Genomic DNA, 20,837 nt, shown 5'->3' with positions numbered 1-20,837 from the left:
CTGGGAAAGAGAAAGCGGGAGGGGGGAGCTGTGGAGGAAAATGGAGGAAGGAGCACATGGTGCTCGGCCGGGCAGGGTGGAGTGAGTTATGGGTCGGTGGCTGGTGGGGTGTTGTATTCTTTTCACTTGCTGTTTGCTGTATCATTATTATTTGTAGTAGTGAATGGCAGTAGGGGGTTTGTGTTATGCCTTAGCAATTAAACCGTTCTTATCTCAATCCGTGGGGGCTACATTCTTTGGATTCTCCTTCCTAACTCTCCGGGAGTTGGGGGACTTGGTTTAAACCGCGACATTTTTGGCGCCCAACGTGGGGCACGAGGGTTTGAGATAAGAACAGATCTGAGCGGATTTATGGTCTCTTGTCACAATGCTGATTTATTGGCTCTTAGAGGTTTTTCTCTGGATCTCGCTGTTTCGGGATTTTGCCGGGTACTTTGTATATGGATTGGATGTGTTTGTGTTTGTGTCGGAGGCTTGTAATACGGTGGGGCTCTGGCAGCAGGGGGGGATGGACGTGGCCGTGGACTTGGACTTGTACCAGGCCGTCCCGCTGCTCTTCGCTGTCCTTGTCCGTATCCTCGTCGTCGTCTGTGTGGAGCTGCGTGAAGCCAGGAAGGAGCGGCCCCGGGAGCTGCCGGCAGCTGAGGCTGCCAGGGAGAGCAGCACGGGGAGCCAAACGGCTGTGGCAGAGCAGCGGGAGCAGGCGGGGGAGGAGCGGAGCAGGGCGGTAGCTGAGCAGGGGGATCACGCAGCGGGGAAGGTGAGTCCCGCGGCCGTTCCCGACTCTCCGACGGCCGAGAGTGTCCCCCGGAAGTCGCCCGCCGACCCCCAGCAGGATGCAGGAGACTACACAGCACTTCCCAGCAAGGCAGAGGAGGAGGATCTGGACTCGGGAGAAGAGAAGCTGGTGGTGGGAGAGCTGGCAAGCAGGGCAGCTACATCAGCCCCAGTGACAAGTGCAGCAGCATCATCTGAGAGTTCTGATGGTTTTGAATGGCTTTTGGGTGCCCTTGGGACCTGCCTGCTGATTGTAATGGTGATCGGCATGTTGGCACACACACAGAGTGTGTTCTACCCACGGCCATTTTGTCTGATCCCAAAAGTTAAGCAGAGTCAGGTTTGGGTCTTGTCTAGGGTTAGACAAGGATATAGGAGCACCAGGAGACTGTCCCCAAGTCTGGACAGCCATGAGTGGCAGGGCATGTGGGACAGTATAGCCGGGTATCTGATCCACTGGGCCCCTCCAGTGCTTTGGAAGCATTGGAGGTGGAAGGCAGCTGTATGGAGTCCCCAGCAGCAAGCTGTAGAACTGCTGAAGGGGACGGTGAATGATTTTGGTGGGCCCAGATACTTCAGGCTATCAGTCCAGAGATGCAACTTAGAGATGTCTCATGATCGAGGGGTGGACTTAAGAGTGATGGTGTATTGAAAATGTGGGATCTGGGCATGACGTGAATGGTATGGAATAAGGGGTGGATAATGTCATGGTTTGAGCATGTTTTGAGGGTGTTTTTGTTCAAGGTTTTTTCCAGCCAGGGGGAGTCTGGGAGGAAGGAGAGACAGGACACCTGACCCAGGCTAGCCAAAGAGGTATTCCATACCATAGCACGTGATGCCCAGGATGCATACTGGGAAAGAGAAAGCGGGAGGGGGGAGCTGTGGAGGAAAATGGAGGAAGGAGCACATGGTGCTCGGCCGGGCAGGGTGGAGTGAGTTATGGGTCGGTGGCTGGTGGGGTGTTGTATTCTTTTCACTTGCTGTTTGCTGTATCATTATTATTTGTAGTAGTGAATGGCAGTAGGGGGTTTGTGTTATGCCTTAGCAATTAAACCGTTCTTATCTCAATCCGTGGGGGCTACATTCTTTGGATTCTCCTTCCTAACTCTCCGGGAGTTGGGGGACTTGGTTTAAACCGCGACAAAAGGGTTTTATGTCAGAATCCCTTCTGGAACATTGACACAGGTTGCTTTTAACCTAAGCATTTCTTCATGATGAGTCACAAGGTATTGGTGGTGTACTTGACCAGTTGAGTTTTATCCCATTTCTCACCAAGTCTGACTCTTCAGCTGAGACGTATTTTGTATTATCAGTAGTCTTATGACTATACTGTAGTCATTCCTTTTTGTTGTTGTTTGTCTGTGAGATAAAGGCATGGCTGATAGGCAACCAATAGGATTTCAAATTCAGGAAAGATGTTGGTAACATGTTGCCTGCAGCACAGATTAGGAATTACCTGTAAAGTGTTTTTTGCAGGCCTCTGCTTTTGAAACCTGTAAGAGATGCTGAGCTCTCTAGTTACCAAGGATAGTTCAAAGGCGGCTTCTGTATAGATTATATTCAGTGCCAGGTATTTCAAGAATTGGTTTTTGATTTACATGATGCTTGCTCCCATGAGATCTCTTCTGGTATCACAATATGTTAATCATGTATGCTGAAGCCTGCATGCAAATGTCTAAAGAAGCAAGAAGGTATTTACCTTCCACAAACTAAAGTGTTTTGTCAGGTCACTGTCTCTGTGGCTTTCATGTTCCATTGTCCTCCTGTTCAAAGAGTTCATCTGTTGGAATTGCTGTTTGGGGATACTGGAAGAGCAGGGCATAATGTGTGTGTGTGCTACAGACAGCTAATGGCAGTCCATGTGCAGCACAGTGGCACCTGATTTAGGCTGAAATTCAGAGGGTTTTGCCTGGAAGGTGGCAATAGGTAACTCTTACACAGCACTTCCAATTGTTGGGGCTTCAGAGAGGTCTAGGAAAAGAAACTGGCAGTCTTATTCCCAACATATGCCTGGCAGAAGATAAAAGCTGGCTCTGGCTTTGTGTAACTTTATAGTCTCCCTTTGGTTTGGTTTGGAAGGACAAGAGGAAATATGAAATTCAGAGATATCATTGCACTTTATGAATTGTCTACAAAACATGGAGTGATTTTTTTATTCAAAGAGTATTATGTAGTTTATAAACCACCGTGTTTGATTCTATGTCAAGGATACTTTGGGCATCTGAGCTTTTAGGGTTATAGGTTATTTTGTTTGTACTCTGTAAGTTTGTTTGCAGTCTTGTATTCTTCTGAAAGAAGAAATACTCTTGGGTATTAGATGGCTTGACCAGAATTCTGACCCACACAGCATTTAATGTCTAATTACACATAATGGAACCAGCTTCAATTTTTGCAGGGCTCACCATCAACCAAGAGGCGGGGGCAGATGTTACAGCCCATTATTGAAGGTGAAACTGCCCATTTTTTTGAAGAAATTAAGGTAAGTACAGTGCCCATTGTAAAAATACTTCCCAGCACCTTACTAAGGAGCTGAAATATTTCATACTGGGTTTGAATTTCTGCTTTGGCTTTCAGGAAGAAGAAGAGGAAAGTGATGGTTTGTCTGCAGACCTGACAGATATCCTGAAAACTGCTGTCCAGACGCAGGCTGTTTTAAGCCCAGTTGAAAACTCTGAGTCTGATGTTGAAGATGGTCAAGAGAAACTGACCCGGGACCTTCGGCTGTCAAGCACCCGTGCTGCTTCCATGTATGTGGAAACAACAAGTTCCTGATTCTAGTATAGAAGTTGCACTTAGAGTCACGATACCGAGTATATGATGTTGGGTAGAAGCAAGTGACATGTTCAGGGCTTGTCAGGAAGTGTTTAGCTGGAATGAGTGTTCACACAGGTCTGACTAAGATCTTTTTGTACTCAGTGTATTGTTTATTATCTTCTAAACCTTCCTCAGCTGTGTAGATGGCAGAAAACTTACACCCTTTCATTAACTACTAGTTTGTTCTCGGTATTTCACCATCAGACAGGTAGCATATTCCTCATGGGGAAGGCAAGTTCATTACTAACACAGCTAGCTCGGTTGTTTTAGAGCATGCTTTGAAGAATTTGAATCTTATCCTGTGGCCAACAGTATTTTTCCTTTCACTTGGAATTTTCAGGCCTGAATTGTTGGAGCAGCTGTGGAAAGCCCGAGCTGAGAAAAAGAAGCTACGCAAGACACTACGAGAATTTGAAGAGGAGTTTTATCAGCAGAATGGAAGGTGTGTTGGGCACAAAAGTGTTTGTTTAGCACAGAAGCAGACGTTGGGCAGCAGCCTCATTTCGTAGCCAAATATATTTCAGAATCTTCTATGTGAATGTTGCCAGTGGAATCTGATCTGGTTTAATCTCTGCTATGAATAAACTGAACGAGATGACATTGGTGTGCATTTTTAATAGCGGAGGAAGCTTGTTCCTGAGTTTAGTTTCCTCTGTTACAGTTTGTAAAGCACAAGAACAAAAACAAAGATGTGAGGGTTTTCCATTTAAAAAAACAACATTTAAAAATATTTATAAAAAAAGTATTTTTTCATATAACCCCCCCAGATTATCCTTCTATTCCTAACCCAAGGCAGGGCATTTTGCCTGGTTGTCCTTTATTCTAGTAGGATATTTGCTTTACCAGTAAAGGGGTGTATAATTTTTATCCTTAACTAGCAGACATTCTCACTTAACTGCACTTTCTACTGTATTTCTCCATAACTAAACTCCTGAACCACTGGTCACACAAATTCCACTGGAGTGGCTTCATCATGCACTTAATGCATTTGGAACATAACTCCATTTGACTTTAATGGCAAATAATGAGGTTAATAAGGAAGGGTTGGTTTAAAGTAAGTCAGATTAATATGTTTTATAATTCAGTGTTAAACAAGAATAATCCTCTGCTGTCGATTTGTGAGTCAGTCTCCATACAGTGAAAATGTAGATCAGTTGAAATTTACCTCTATTTTCCTGCAGTGTATACACAGGATCTGGAATGAAAGTGTTCATATCCTGTTAATCAAATCTCAAGAAGAACTTTAAAGAACGATTCCTAAACAGTGCTGAATAAGTGCTACTGGGTTTTGTAGTCAGTTCCGTAGGTGACGGCAAGTTTAACTAAAATGCATTGTGTCTATTACTGGTGAACAAGCTGTCAAAAATGTCTTTATCTTCCCCAAGATAACTGCATGTAACTGCTGTTGTGTTTGCTTGCTGCAGTGTGGAGGGTTTTCTTGCCACTCAAGCCTGCTTCTTTTTGCAGGAACGTACAGAAAGAAGATCGGGTCCCAATGCTGGATGAGTACAGGGAGTACAAGAAACTCAAAGCCAAACTTAGGCTGTTAGAAGTCCTTATCAGCAAACAAGATTCTTCAAAATCAATTTAACTTATATTCCTCCAACCCATTGAATAACATGATGTTTCCATATACTACCACTGTACTTATTGGGTGCTTGTGTTCATTTGTCATGCACTGTTGAAAGAATCCAGTTTGTGCACTTTATTGTGGTGCCACTCTAAGGTGTTTGAAGGGTAAGTCCTGTCTAGAGAGCAAGTAAGGTTTCTAAGTCTGAGACTGCTCTATCCAACTTTAGCAAACACAGTTTCCAGCAGAATTTTGTCTAACAGATGCATCCATCTTATTCCAAAACCACCATAGCTTTGGGTTTTTTTAGCATTCAAGAACTGTGAGACTTTTGTTATTACCAACTTTTTGCATTCTTGAAGAAATTCTTAATACCATAATGCTACACTGAACTATTTTTTATTTGGGGGTGGGGGGGGAAGGGGAAACGTCAGCAAATTAAACATACTGCTCTTTTTCCTTGGAACTTTAAAAAAACAGACTGAAATTCCATTTCCAAAGGACTGCTGTGGAACAACTTTAAGCTTTGGTTTTCTAAATTGCACCCATAACACAGTAATAATTAACATCTAATGGATTTTGCTCAGTAGTGGTCACGTTTCCTCCTTGATAAAGATGACAGTGGACAAACCAGAAAGTGACCTTCTTTAGTGTCTTTTAAAACTTGGAAAACTGTCAAGTTATATCACACGCTGCCTACAGGACTTACATTGCTGTTGTTCATGTTCTCATTTTATGGGTTATTGTTTCTCAACTAGTGGTGACATAGTGTTTTGTCTGAATTGGATACTGCATCTCCACTTTGAGAAGATATGAGGAGCATAAGGAACATTGCAGTGCATGGGAAATCTGATGGCACTCCAGCAGGAAAGAGCTGCCTTAGGACAGTTAAAATTCCACTGTACCTGAACTAAGTTGTGGTATCAAGGGCTAAAATCAGTGTAGTGAATGTGCACCACAGGGTGAACTGTTGGGTTTGAGTGAAAAAGTGGCTGCTGTTTCTCACAGGTTTGTTTTACAGTTGGAGAATAAAACTAAGTTACCTAACCCTTACGATGTAAGCAAAACAGTTTATGGGCCTTGCATGATTTAGCTTCAGAGTTGAAACTAAATGTTTTTAAGTATCACATCTGCTGTGCTGAATGATGATTTAGCTACTAGCTTTATGCTCCGCAACAGCCATCAGCAGCTGGTTTTGGATCTGGCAAAAAAAAAACCCTAAATGCTGATTTTTTTAACTGGTGCTTTTCTCAGTTCATTTTCTTTTTCCTTCAGTGTATGGGTTTGATTGTGGCCACGTTTTGCATGCACCTGCTCTCACTGCATGTTTTTAGGACTGGCTAATGTCAATGTAGCTATTATTCACACTGCTTTCTGAAAGACCAAAAATGAACTTCCTCACCCCAGAGAAGAAATGGCTAGCATGTAACCTCATAGACTTGCTGTTCTGTCGTGAACCATATGAAATAGGTTGGAAGTAGGAATTTTAGTGCTCAGATTTCATCTGTGTACTGTAGAATACTTCTTGTTTTCTTTTCCTCTGCTTGTAGGCATGGAATTTTGGAATTCAGCAAAAAAAAAAGCACTAAAACTATTGAGCACTGATGATATGCCTTTGGTTTGTGTATTTTTTAACTGCAAAATGATCTGGGACCTTAGAGAGTGATGAGGTTAAACTAGTCTTGAGACCATTTCTCAATTTCATTCAGTTCCATTGTGCAATGTACACTTCAGTTACTTTTCTATCAGTCTGCAGACACGGGTGTATCCAAACATTGAAACTAATGTGTACTGTATAGTGTTGTACATGAATGTTTGTGTTTTATATACCACATGCAAAATGTCAATATGCACTATTTAAATGTTTTAAATAATATATTCCTCCTTTATAATGCTTAAATCTATATGATTCCAATATTTTTATAAGTGAGTGAGTGATCAGACTGGTTCCAATTCAGAATTAACAGCTGCTTTGTGTTTGTTATGCAGTGTTTGGCTGTTTATTCAGTATAGTAGATAAGCATGGCAACAGTTATGCTGAGTGTGTTTTGTGCCATCCTTGTTGAGCAATAAATAAATGGTAGAACTAGGCATTTTGTGATATAACAGGTTTAATTTGGTAAAAACAAAATGCTATATATCTATATGGATATATAGGTATGGAATATATATAACTAAACCAGATATAATTGCATTGCTATGTCTGGTACTCATTGTATAGACTTTTATAATAAAAGTACCTTAACCTTTATTGTCATATATCTTTGTTTCTTATCATGCTTTCTCCTCCACTGCCTGTCTTCAGAACGAGTGTGAGTCCTTCACCTTTCCTGTACCTGTTTGTAGTTTCAGGGTGCTGCTGAGGCAGGTCCTGCCAGCCGAGCCACGCATGCTGGTGGGGGCTCAGTGCTGAGACATCTCTTGGTGAAGCTACAGCAGTTTAAGCCTTACTTTACCTGTTCAGAGGTGCCTCTCAGCAGAGACAGCAGGGAAGTGACCAGATGAGCTCCCAAACTGACACCGTGGCTCGTGGTGCATGTGGGCTTCAGTTCCTGCTAAATGCCAGCCTGCTGTGTGGTGATGTGGCAGCAAACTGTGAGTCTTTCTCATTCCTGCTCCAACAGTAGCAATATGGAAGAAGATGGGGCATAGAGCCAGTTCAGCCATTACTGGGCTAATGAATTCACTGCCAATGAGCACACGTCTACTGCTGAGCAGTATTTGGTTGTGTCTCTGAATCCAGAACAATCCCTTTGCCCTAAAATCAGCATTGCAGCAGTTGTGTTTGTGGCCAGGAAGCCCTGTTACTGCACACACTGCTGTAAACACAAGAAGATGCTTTTCCTCTGGACCAAATAGGTGTTTATTTTCATGGTTTGTTGATGTCAGTTCATATGAAAAACAATTCGGGGCTTTTGAACTGACTCATCTGTTGTATTTTGTGGGAATCCACCTTTCTTCAGCCTAAGGCCTGGCAGAAGCAGGAGAACTGAAGGTGAAGACTCTGGTTGTGTGGCAGTGCAAGTAAATGGGAACAAGAAAAACAACTAGGAGACGGAGGGAGCAAATGAGGGAGAGGAGACAGAAGGCAGCTACAGTATGTTCTTCAGGGCATCAATGGCTTTCCTCCAGAGATGGGTGGAAAGAAAGCACAAATGCTTTGCACACTGGCTTAAATGTGTTTTCCAATCCGTTTTCCCTATTTCCTCCTATTTTTTCCTTATTTATTCAACAAAACTTGCTCTGATCAGGGTGCTAATGAGAAGACAAAAATCCTTCAAGTAATGGTTTAGTGGGAACTGCTTCAAATCCCAAGTGCAAGGAACTAAGAATATTCTCATGAAGAAGAATAACCCTGTGTTGAACACTATTAGAGGAGAAATGGCTATTTTTGACGGTGCAAAAAGCTCAGTGATACTGGGACAGATCTTTTGTGCTGAAGAGCCAGTTCTGAGACAACACAAATCAATAGTATTTCAAGCTTTACCTCTTTTAACAAGTTTGCTTAAGCCATTATGTTACTGCAAGGCAAGGAGCTTGCTGGGAAAAGTAAGGCTTTCCTATGCCTCAGAGGAATAGAGCAAAGCTGATGAGTGCTGGAAAGCTTCTCTAGGAAGCTCTGCGTAAGTAACTGTGTTTAAAGGGCTTGAGACTTCTCTGTACAAGGGGTTGCCAAGTGGAGGAAAGGTTGGAGCTATCAAAGGTGCAATGTGTCTGCTTTCCTGCCCATCAGACTATTGAGTGACCAAGTAACACAGGTCATGATCTGTTTTCCTGGGACAAGTGTCCTGGGATACTGCATGGCAACAAGAACCTTTGGGCAGTGAAGGGAAAGGGGTGTTTTACTTCTAAAGAGAGAGGATGGCTTGGCTTTGCCAGGAGAGTAAAATGCAAAATCAGTGAACCCTGAGGGGCAAACCCAGTGCATGACTATGCTGTGCCACTGGGCTGGAGTGATCTCTGGGTGCCTCAAGCACCCATCTGCTCCCTTCAGGACAGAGCTCCTCCATGCTGTGGTTGGGTACAGAGAGACCTGAGATCATGTAGTACCCCAATAGTGCTCTGCAGGACATAAAGCTTTACAGTACTATAAATCCATGTAGAATGGATGATTCAGGATACTTTGGAGGCTGGAGGTTGCACATTGGGACATACAGCAGCAGAAGGTCCCAGGGCAGGGACTGTGTGGTGCAGGTGGGATGTTGCAGCCTGGTTTTCTCATGGCGCATTCAGGTGGCTTTTGTAAATGTGCTATATTTCCTCCTGTGGCAGAGTCCCAGCAATGAACAAGTATTAGTGATTACATAGGAGTAGAGAGCTTCTGGCCACAACATAAAACCTTGTCTCTAAGGCAACGAGTATATATGGATTTGGGAATAAAGAGGATGTTTGGAACATTGAGGCTGGTGCAAGGGTGAAGCAAAGGGCCCTCTAGTGGTTCACAATATAAGATTTGTTACCTGAAAGAAGAATTTTGTTTCCTCTGAAGGCATCAGAAACCTGTTCTGGAAGCCTGCAACAAGGATTGCTGGGAAACAAGTGTTAACCTTGGCAGCAGATGCACTGTGTGGTGGACTGTGCTTGGTGACTGAGGATTGCACTGCATTACATAGGGCCAGAGAGTGAGAGGAGGCTGTGGAGTATACCCAGTATGTCACCATGGCTGGTGATCTGCCCTTCTGGTTACACATCTGTGTCTCACAGCAGCCCCCAGACAAGGCATAGGAATCAGTGCTGTATGGGTACCCATAGAGATGCCCACCAGAACTCCAGCAAGGCTGCTCAGTTCTCAGGAAGCAGCACCTGAAGCTCTCAGAGAAGAGACCCAGAAGTAATAATGGTTATTTTTTAATAATACCTTTAATAACATTCCTGCTTCTTTTAGCCAGAAATAGAACACAATAAAGAGGGTGGGACCTTTGGATGTATTCAAACTGGGATGAGTTGGGGCCATCTCTGTCACCAGCTGAGCAACCAAGTGTTTCAGTGTGTTGGCTTGCCTGCAGCATCCTGATGTTGCATGTTTCTTATGATCCTCCTGAGTCTTGCATTGGTGGTGTTGAGTTCCTTCCCCAGTTCAGCTGTGTAATTCACGAGCCTAGAACACACAAACACAGCCACATACCCTTGAGATTATGCTACTCTTCAGCTTGCAGTTGCAGCCTTTTTGCTCACTTGGGTCAGCTGCCAAGGATCTAAGTCCTGAAATGTCATTTCACAAACACAGGGTCTCTGTCCCTCTCCCTGGGCAGCCATAAGGAGATGTTCTAGAAGAGTGTTCTTGTTCCACCTCATTCTTGACTAATGTCTTTACAAGCTGCTCTGCTAAATCCTTTTGTTTCCTTTTTCCCTCCCTGAGGGCAGCTGTTATCAACCAGTATAAAAGGACTTAAAATAGCTTAAAAATCACTGACTTTATGTTGGTCTTCTGTCTCTCAGGTTGTCACCCAGTGAGGGTTTCAGCTAAGGCTGCAACTGCTGGGGGATGGCAATAAGAGTGCAAGAAGATATCACACATACTTACTGCTGAAAATCTGCAATGGTGACATAGCCCTGAGCTGGGCCCGAGGCCATGTTCTGAGCAGACAGATAAATCATCTGATGCCTTTCTGTCTTTGCCTGTAGCTCTGATACCTTCCAAGGGCTCTGTTCAACAGCAGAAGGATTAAAAGGAAATAACAATCATAGCCAAAGCCAGCATGGCTCACTGGGACACCTGTAACACACTCACTTGTGCAAGGAAAAGATCTGTCCAGCTTTGTACTCTATCTGAAAGTAGATTTTCCTCCTGGCCCTCCCAAAAAGACAGGCTATAGGAATGCACATTTCTTTTTGGAGTGCAGAGAGATGGCAAGTGTGTGCAGTAGTGTTCACACTGAGCCAAGGGGGTTCCCCTTCTCTTGTGCAAGTGACTGCTTATAAAGTGTTTTAGAAGTACTTGCACAGGCTCACCCCAGATATGGAACTACCAAAGACTATTAGAAGCCCTTTCATAAAACAAAAGGAAGCTCCAGTGACCTTTCTTCTTACTGTAGACGCAGCCTATGACCCACCAACTGATGTGAAACTTGTTTTCCATACATCTGTTTCTGTTTAACTTTTGGGCAAATGCCCAGCTCACAACTTTATACTGTTGCTAAGTCACACTGATCCCACCCTATGGCCAGCTCTGCTGTTGCAGTGTATGACCTTGCCTGAACAGGCTCCCATTTGAAGTGTTGCACATTATTAGGGGTTTTTCTTTATTTATAGGTCTAGCTTTTCCCATTCCTATGTTGTTAAAAATAGCATCCTGTGGAGAAATAGCTTTTGTAAGTGACAGTGGGGACAACTGTGACTCCTTTTGTATTATTCAACCTCTGAAATACAATCAGTTTCTAAGAAGACAGGAAAGAATAAAACCTACCTTTTCTCTCTTAGAAACATGCTTCTTTCTAGTGGATGGTAATTCCTTGCTTGTCATTCAAACAAATGAGAAGAGACAGAAGTGCTGTGAGAACAGGTCCATGCTCGGTGCAGGGGGTAAGAGCCAATGCTGAGGTCCTCCTACCTTTCCAACTTCTCTGCTTCTGGTTGTGTGTCTTCCTCAGGTTTCTTCAGCTTGAGCTTGATAAGGGCATTATCACAACACTGGACATTGACAAGGAGAGTTAAATGTTAAATGGCTTGTGTTTAATCAGAGACATTTTGCACAAGGAGCAAACACTCAGCACGCTCGCTGCCTTGGCAGTTCAACAGAAACCTCACCAGTCTATTGCTTTCTTTGTTTCCTTAGCCCAACTCAGAGAACTTACCCTGCCATAGCTCAAATTGGTCATGAAAGCCCTGAAGGCAATAGCTAACCAAACCCAGTAAAAGCTTCTGTTTTCAGGCATATTCAGTTTAATCTTACTGTTGTCCTGGTAAGTAGGAGAATGAGCTTGGGTGGGAGAATCTGAACTGGGCTGTTGATGTTGTTGGACTGAGGTCATGATTTCAAGTTGCATTGAAAAGATTTGCTCCCATTTTATACTCATTTCTGGCACAGAAAAACGGTCTGAACTTTGTGGAATTTTAAAGGTCCATATTTCTACATGTCTTGTTTTCCCCTGCACAGAAGATCTTTAGTTTCTCCATTTAGGAAAGCAACAGTAAGCTCTGAAGAATATGATGGGACATATCACAAACCAGACTGCTCTTAAATATTGCTTTTAAAAAAGTGAAGTAAAGGTAGGCTCCTTGCACCCTAACTCATACACTGCTCTTACCATTAGGAGCTCCTTGGGATTTAATACAAGGATGCCTCTGCATCTGTCAAACATTTACTTAAAGTGGAAAATCAGTACTTGAGTGTTCGTACATGGTTATGGCCTAGCTGTTTCAGGCTCTTTGCTAGTGATGTAGCTTAGAATTCCCCCTTCTGTTTGGAATTAAATGAGGTAGTTACACAAGTGTTTACTTACATGTCTAAAGAGGTCTCTGATTGGGAGTTTGTGACTGGGCATCACATCATAGTCTGCTTTGACTTCTGAATAGGTGTTATTTATAATGGCCAAAAACATGTTCTGCACAGGAAGAATGCAGTTAGACATTTGTTTCTGGAAGCTGCATCTGTATTATGCTGGGGCTGTTGTTTGGGGGCCGCTCCATGCTAGGGCACAAATGGACTTAAGCTTTTCTGAGTGCAGATACACCCAATGCAGATACATTACCTGCTAACATTATTCTCGTTATTCAATGTGCTCGTTTTGTGGTGCAAAAGCCCCCTTTTGTGGCAGTTTGGAGGAAGGGAGAGCTGGAAAACATCAAGGACTGCTGTCTCTGCCCAGATGTACTGAGGGGCAGCCAGGACAAGCCTGGGGTCATCTTGGGTTGAAAAACCACTGTCTCAGAGCACTACGTGATAGTTCTCTACTGCTAATGCAAAAGGATAAGCATTTTTAAGCTCATACTTACCAGCAATATGAAGAACACAAAGAATACGAATGAGATGAAGTAAATGGGTCCAAGGATTCTGTTTACTGCTTCTGTGTTTTCATACTCAAAATCTCCCAGCACAATACGGAACTGTGTGAAGCTGGGAGTAAAAAGTACCAGAGTGAGGCTGACTGGCTTCTAAAGAGGAGCACTGTAAGCATCACAAGCAAACAAACAAGCCCAAAGCAATAGATACAACTGAGACTGATTTACCATTACCTTCATCACTGAAATCAAAAGGTGAGCCAGGATAGTACAGCAGTGATAAACTGGGCATTTAACATATACTTGGGAATTTGAAAGTACAAAGGAATTTGTCCTGGTGTGCTTGTGTGAGGAAATTCCTTCATTTTGGATAAGTCATGTGGCTTATTTTAATGATTTCCCTTCTGTTCTGGCTTCATGATTCGTCACCTTCTCTTAGCACAGAAGGTGTAAGTCCCTATGCTCCCTATAGGGGATTTTATTCCTAGTGAGGACAAATACTTATTTCTCTGTATTGCAGCATCTTAAAACCATCTCACACCCACATAGGTCTAAAATAAGCTGGTTTTCTGGTTTAGAAGTGCCTTAATTTTACATGAAAAGCTACTTTCAAACAATCTGCTACACTAAAGATCTCTGAATTGTGAGAAACGTAGCCATGGGCTAAAACTCAAGGCTTGCTGAGAGTGTCAGGTTAGAGACCCTACGAAGTGTGAGGACCATCAAAGCCAGCTCCATCTGGTACCTGGAATTGATCTGATGATGATGCTATTGTGAGTAGCAGAGCCAATAGATGGGATTCAGGGCTCTTGGCCATGCAAGCTGGATGTGTTCAGCTTGTGCTCTGAGCATGTCTGCTGGGTGGCTTTATGCCCTTACTTCTGAAAGGGGTGAAAGAGGCAGCCTGCTGCCAGGCTTGCCCCATCACCCAGGGGCTGGTTACATGTGGCAAAGTCGAGAGCTGGGGGGATTAATGGCTCCATTGGGTGACCTACTCCTGAGCTTCCCTTTCTGTGGCTCTCCCCTGCATTGTTTAATGCACATATGACCTTTTCTGAGCATGGGAAGGCTTTGGGAATCAAAAAGGGGTTTACTCTGTGAGATAAGCTAAAGTGCTGGAGCCCTGTACTCTTAAGTTCTGCTTAGCAGAAAGTGGTTTGTACCTGCACCAGTTTGTATCCCAAAGTTTACAAAGTACATACATGCATTTCTGGAATGTGGAAAACTCTTCAATGTGTGACCCAAAGACCAGATAGCCAAACTGGGCATAGGCACAGAAGACGATGAAGAATATGATGGCAAAACCAATGATGTCTTTGGCACAGCGAGATAAAGTGGAGGACAGCTGCTCCATTGTTTTGTTAAACCTTATATATTTAAGTACCTGCAAGAGAACAGAACATATTGTTATTGGGGGATCAAAATGCGTTGCAATTTCTCAACAGGATTTCTGGAATGTTATCCATAATCATCCTTTACAGGTTAAGTTGTACCAAGAAATGGGATGTATCTAGAAACACATTAGGATTGGGTGTGTGAATATTCTGCAGAGCAAACACGTGTCTATACTAAAGCTAACAGCATGTTAGGTCTTTGCTGAGTACTGATATGTGTGATCAGTTCTAGCACTTATGGACCCCTGGTCAAGGAGACCACAAGCCATTCCACCCTCCTGTGTCTGCAGAATTGGTAAGGAGCTCTCTTACTTTGGGTCTGAAACAAGTCCTGAACAAGCCTTGCTCAATGACAGTCAATGATAGACACAGCTGTGCTACTGACTGAACAGTCTGAAGGGAGGGTGATGCAGGGGCTGGGGTACAGAAGGGATGTAGTGAGGAAGGCTGTGCACAGAACTGGTTAACAGCCAGTGCTCCCAAACAGCTTCTGTGTGGGCTGGGATTTGGAGGAAGGCCAAAAGCCTGTTGATTTTAAAAGGATGTGACCTTTCACAATGGCCTGTGTTAGGTACCTGGGACATGACTGTAAAGTGTGATCTCCTGTACCAGATGTGAGCACATCCCCTGCCTGTTTCATAACTGCTTTGTGCTGGATGTTCTATAAATGCATTGGGGCAGAGAGGGCCTTGGGAAGCTTCATCCAGCCACTGGAAACACTGAGGCCTCCCAAACTCAAGTCACTGCTGTTTGTTAGGTAAAGAGGAAGGGGAGCAGAGCCCAGTCAGAGCCAGCAAGGTTTAGCAGATATGGGGCAGTGGCAAGCAAACAGACAGGTCTGGTTTAGGCCCAGAGCATCTGGTTAGGAGCAAAAGTAGCTCCTAATCCTGGATCACTTTGCTACTCTGTCCAGAGATCAGCAAATCTATTTGTAAGAATGAAATGAAAGGTGGGCACAAAGTCACTTCTGAATCAAGTTCAGACACATTTTGCCTTCCTTTTGGCTACAAAAGCTATGAATAGCTTCACCTATTACAACCATGCCATCTGTATAGGTCAGGCTGTGACCTGGATCATATTTGGTCTAGGAAAATACTGAGTTTGAGGAGGCTGTTTGGCCATGGTCATTTCCAGCTGCTCCAATGGAGACAGCTGCCCATGTGCAAAATTCCTTTCTAGATGGGCTTGGAATCTGTGTGACCATATTTATGAGAAGGAGGTAATTTTAAACTCTTCTGGAATCTCATAAACAAAATTCTCCCTTTTAGCCCCACCTTTGCAATTCACCCATGAAAAGGTACAAGTGAACACTTAGGCTATGCTTAGAAATGCTGATTCTTATGTACAAAAAAGGGAATAAGAGCCAATACCTTCATCCAGGCAAATAAAATGTTGACAGCAATCATATTGTTGTAAAGGACTTGCCAGAATGTAAGGAAATAGAAGTCTGGATATACATTGGCATCAGACAGCAGCTCGTCCATTAGCAGGAACACTTTTACGGTGCTGTAAATATTGAAGATGATGGCAAGGCTGGATACCTGAAGGAAAGCAGAAGCCAGTGAAACTCAAGTCCAGTTACATGCCTTCTCCTTCACACTATCATTTTGCATAGGAAAAGCTTTGATTTCAACATGCCCTTGGGTAGATTTGGAAGACCTGAGATTTTTTGGTCGTAATCCATACATACAAGACTTTATTGCCCAAACCAATTGTAATGGTATTGTGATAATTCTGGCCTTGTGGTATTTAATATGCTGCATACGTTCTAATTTACTGTGTTAGCTCTGTTACATGCTACTGCTTCCCTGTTCTGCAAAGATTAGGGCTCAAAAACCAAGGTGGATAGCAAGTATGAAGGATGTGGAGCCGCAGCAAGCTACCAGCAAAGCTAGAAGAGTTCAATGTGTTGAACCATGGTGGGCCATGTGGCCTCTTCAGTGCAGAACAGTGGGTGACTGACTCAAACCCGACACAGATTTGGGGTATTTGGCTCGTTGGCTGTCTATGCAGTGAAAGCCTACACTGGCAAGCATGGAGGTGAAAGTCAAGGGGTAGCTCACCATCAGCAGCATCAAATCCAGCCAGCTCCAACCACTTCTGAAATATTCCCTTTTCAGTTTCACTATTTTTATAGCTTCCTGGATTATAAATGTAATGATGAAGAGGCAAAAGATGATTTCACAAGAAGCCACAAAGTAATCATAACGTGTGATGTATCTGAGGAGCTTCACAGAGTAGATATGTATAGAGGTGAAAGCACCACCGGTGGCAGGGAACTCTACCACCAACCTGAAAAAAAATATTGGGGACTGGTGTTAGTTACCATCCCTTTACATCATCTCAGCCCTTTATTTTCTAGTACTAATCATTACTATATTCATAATACCTTGCTGGAACTCCTACATCTCTACGGTGTTCTTGTAAGACACTGTTTCGCAGCAGAGCAAATGTTCTCTGTATCCCAAGTCTTTTCCCTCCCCTTAGCTGACAACAGGACTACTAATCCAGTCTCTGACCTTTCAAAAGGCTATGAAATCCCTTCCAACTGACAGCAGCAACCAGCTGTATGGACCAGATACCCTCTACTACAAAAAAACATGGAAAGGAAGGATCTGAGTCTGCTCCCTCCACTTCTGCATTCTTAATGGATTACTGTCTTGCCAGCTACTACCTGAGGAACGTGGCTGCATATGCCTGAGGTGACTAGCCTTCTCTTGTGTCCTTATGAAAGCACCATTTCTCAGTAAACTGGACTTCACGTGTAGTAAAGGTAAGAACTCACCTCACTATACAGAAGAGGTTTAGGTTAGCATTGTATGTTGAGAAGTCGATAAATACAACTCTGGTTCCTCTAGTGAGCCAGTTATTCTGCTTCAGAGATGCCAACTTCTCTATGCTCTCCTGCTTCAATTTAGGTAAGGTGAACAAATACCCTCCACCACTGTACAAGCCCATACTTCCAAAGTACCATGGGGTAAACGAATCAGCTGGGGTGTATTTCCATCTGGTCAGAAATGGGAAAACAAAGCACTTATGGAACCCAGACTGAAGTAAGCTTCACCTTTTATTTTATACAATGCTTGCTAGTTCTTGTGTTCTGCATCCATGACTGACCAGTTAAGCCAGACCTTTAAATAATGCATTTCTTTACATAAAGAGTATGGCCTTAAGATACATTATATTTAGCTGCTCAGTGCATTCACAAAACAGCAATTGGTTATGAATCTGGATTTTGCCCAATGTGGGCCAGACAGTTCATTACCTTAAAACCTTTATAGGCAAATGGAGTATCCCTGGTTTCCATAATTCTTTGTTCCTGTGGCATATTCACAGGTTCTTTCATTGTGTTAAATTCATGCTAAAGGAAGTGTGTGAAGTAGGCCTTTTGGCTCTGTTTTCAGAGCATTTTAGCATGATTCCAATTTATAAACATGGGATTTAAATTCAAGCCTCATATAATTGAGCATTTCTCCAGAGATGTTAATGGAGATAGACCCACTAGCATGTGCTTCTGCTGAACTGGGTTTGCTGTTTCCAGTTCTTCCTGTCTATCCGCTCTAGATTTCCCATGCTAAATTCCCATCCATAATGTTGGCACAAAAGCAAATCCATGATTTATCACAATGTAACCATGAGGAAAAACTCAGTTAACTGCATGCACAGTTGTGACTGAGTGAACAGTAGTGGCATTAAGGCTTTGGTTAGGTTTCCAAAAGCATTTCTGTGCTGGAGCAGGATGACTTACTCAGATTCATTCCTTAGAGCATCGTCAGACCTGTCTTCAGCTTGACGGCTGTACTCACTATAACAGTCATCTAAAAAGCTATGGAAATAGGGGTAGATGAAGCATGTGTTGTTGTGCACTTTCAGCTGGCGAACCTGGACTGCTCCTAACAGTAAGTTCTCATAGTAAATATGGCTGTAGTTCTGGAAGGGTAACGTTTTGTTGTTGTACCATTTGTCCCAGTAGAGTCCATCCAACAGTGGTCCCTGTGCAAACTGCACATACAAGTGAGGTTAAGGTTTCAGAAGAAGATGTAAATACCACTATTGCCCCTCTCTTTAGCATACAAATCTCTGATATCTCTGATATTATTTCTAATAATCACAAATACAGGGTTCCCAGGTTACTTTATAGCTAGAGTCTAAGCTAGATACAAACAACTCCCACCGATGTACTGTCTTACACATACGATATATTTACATCTTTTTGCTATGAGTCAATTCTGTTCCCTATGCAATTCTATCAGGGATGTGCAATGGGATTATTCAGGGTAAGACTGTAACATCTCTTCAGAATTCTCCTGAATTCTAAACAAGTATGTTTAAACACAAACACTGTATGTTGTTTTAACAAAATCTATCGGTTATCTTAATCTCTGACAGATCTGGTTTGGGGTACATTTCTGATTAGGGTTTTCATCATCTGAATGTATTTATTTGTGAAGGTGGGGAAGAAAACAATCCCTCTTTTTCTGGGTGTTTCTTAGATGCCGATAAAGAGCATTCAGTTTGGGGGGAGTATTATTCTGAGTGCAAAACAACATGCCCTCATGGTTTGGGACCATCTGAACACGCATTTACAACCATGCCTAGTACATCAGCCCATGCACTGTAATAGCAAAGTCTCCCTATTTGATGGACTGGCAATTACAGACACCATGCTAAGATAGGGAGTGCAATCTTCCCAGCAAATTGTTTTAGCCAGGCTTTTCCATTTGTAAGAGTAGGATGAGAAACTTTGCCTCCTGCTGGTAGCTGGGCAATGCTGCTCATTTTCGGAGGTCCTCCACCTAGCAGTGAAAACAGAGACAAATGTCTGGCAACTGTCACTGAAATACAGGGTAATGTAAACAGCAAACCAGGCGAGCCGAGGTGGTCTTGGATTGGTTTTAACAGCTGGGAGCTGTAAACCCCAAATCTGGTTTTCCTGAAGCTCTTTTCAAGCTTCATTGAGAACATAACGCAGCAATTAACTGGGCTATTGTTTTCCTCAACTGATTGATCAGAAGTATCAGTATTCGTGTGTGTTTGTACCCCATCCAAATGCATTTTAATGAGTTATTTGCCTTTCTTGTGCTGAAAGCACAACATCTAGCACACACCCTTTAGGAGAAGCACAGAACACTTAGGGTTGGAAAGGACCTTAAGTTCATTGAGTTCCGTGAGCCTTGTATTGCTCCGAATTCACACTAGGAGATTCCTCACTTGTCTATAACAAAAGCCTTACCTTCCAGAAGTCAGCTTTGCTCCGAATGGTCCCAAAACCATCCTGGCCCCCAGCGGGCTCCATGAAGAGATGGGACATGACTGTGTTCAGGTGGTACATGTCTATGCTCACCATGCCAACGGCCACTGGGAAGAAGGGGCAAAGAGAGGATGCTCACAGGCTAAAATCAGAGCATGACAACAGCTTCTAACCTCGCTTTGCTTGTCCCTAGGTCAACCTGATAGAGAAAGGTAACCAGCTTGAAGCGATGCTTTGGGGTGGATAAAGGGGATACGGGAAGAGGCAGCGCTCACCCGGCAGGGACTTGTCAGCAGGGCTCAAGCCGTTTGATGACTTACGTATACAGAGGTCTGTAAGGAATATGCCGTAGATGACCAGCTCCTGCAGCATGGCCTTCAGCTCCTGCTCGCTGGTGCCGCTCTCCCGGCCCTTTGGGGCGCCTGCTTGGGGAAAGGGCAGAGCCCGGTCAGGGTACGGGGCCCTCAGGCCGCGGCCCAGCCCTGAGGGGAAGGGAGCGGGGCCGGGCCTGGGGGCAGCGGGGCCGGGCCTGGGGGCAGCGGGGCCGGGGCTGGGGGCAGCGGGACCGGGCCTGGGGGCAGTGGAGCCGGGGCTGGGGGCAGCGGGGCCGGGGCTGGGGGCAGCGGGGCCGGGGCTGGGGGCAGCGGGGCCGGGGCTGGGGCAGCGGGGCCGGGGCTGGGGGCAGCGGGGCCGGGGCTGGGGGCAGCGGGGCCGGGGCTGGGGCAGCGGGGCCGCCTGACGCACCGTGGCCGGTCAGCCTGTGGCCCACCGCTGGCAGCTGCGCCGCTGCTGTGGGCTCCATGGCGGCCGGGCCGGGCTGGGCCGGCTCCCGGAGCTCCCCGGGGTGAACCCCAACGTGCGGCAGGGAGAGCATTCCCCGGCCCTGCCGCCCTTCGGGGGCCACTGTCGGCGTTGCCGTGGTTGGGTTCGGGGCCGTCCTGCAGACAGCGGTGTCAGGGAGAGCCCGCGCCCGGCGGGCCGCAGTAACCGGTGGGTTGAGGGGGCTGTGTCCGGTTAAACGGCGCCGAGCGCAGGGAGCACGGGAGATCTGCGTTTACATGTCTGGCAATGCAGCGCCGAGGTGCAGGTC

At 44.5% G+C, this 20,837-nt stretch overlaps 2 protein-coding genes across 5 annotated transcripts in view; one reads left to right on the top strand and one right to left on the bottom strand.

Annotated features, from left to right (window-relative positions):
• Window positions 1-7,420, top strand: part of FAM13B (family with sequence similarity 13 member B) — a 51,244-nt gene extending 43,824 nt beyond the window's left edge. For all 4 annotated transcript variants that reach the window (XM_005147237.4, XM_031047360.2, XM_031047357.2 and 1 more), the window contains 4 exons: window positions 3,173-3,256; window positions 3,352-3,524; window positions 3,932-4,033; window positions 5,059-7,420. In XM_005147237.4, coding sequence (XP_005147294.2) covers window positions 3,173-3,256; window positions 3,352-3,524; window positions 3,932-4,033; window positions 5,059-5,182 — 483 coding nt within the window. In that variant the 3' untranslated portion in view covers window positions 5,183-7,420. The remainder of the gene's footprint in view (window positions 1-3,172; window positions 3,257-3,351; window positions 3,525-3,931; window positions 4,034-5,058) is intronic.
• Window positions 7,421-10,144: 2,724 nt separating this feature from the next.
• On the bottom strand, window positions 10,145-20,621 carry PKD2L2 (polycystin 2 like 2, transient receptor potential cation channel). Its single transcript, XM_031047444.2, has 14 exons — window positions 20,492-20,621; window positions 20,068-20,169; window positions 19,730-19,854; window positions 18,245-18,498; window positions 17,282-17,503; window positions 16,560-16,788; window positions 15,867-16,037; window positions 14,305-14,486; window positions 13,097-13,217; window positions 12,604-12,705; window positions 11,712-11,791; window positions 11,568-11,616; window positions 10,686-10,807; window positions 10,145-10,259 (listed from the first exon to the last, which is right to left on the bottom strand). The coding sequence occupies exons 1-14, from the start codon at window positions 20,619-20,621 to the stop codon at window positions 10,145-10,147; spliced, it is 2,004 nt and encodes a 667-aa protein (XP_030903304.2).
• Between the last annotated feature and the right edge of the window lie 216 nt (window positions 20,622-20,837).

Source organism: Melopsittacus undulatus, chromosome 10 (genome assembly GCF_012275295.1).
Source record: "Melopsittacus undulatus isolate bMelUnd1 chromosome 10, bMelUnd1.mat.Z, whole genome shotgun sequence".
Classification (NCBI taxonomy): domain Eukaryota; kingdom Metazoa; phylum Chordata; class Aves; order Psittaciformes; family Psittaculidae; genus Melopsittacus; species Melopsittacus undulatus.
Note: the sequence above shows the minus strand (reverse complement) of the source record. Positions and strands in the feature narration are given on the sequence as shown.

Coding starts and splice junctions, on each gene's coding strand:
- PKD2L2 (XM_031047444.2), bottom strand. CDS start 20,621: ATGCTCTCCCTGCCGCACGTTGGGGTTCACCCCGGGGAGCTCCGGGAG. Junction 13,218..14,304: donor TCCACATTCCAGAAATGCAT/GTATGTACTTTG, acceptor TTTTACTCCCAG/CTTCACACAGTTCCGTATTG. Junction 12,706..13,096: donor TTGTGTTCTTCATATTGCTG/GTAAGTATGAGC, acceptor CTTCCTGTGCAG/AACATGTTTTTGGCCATTAT.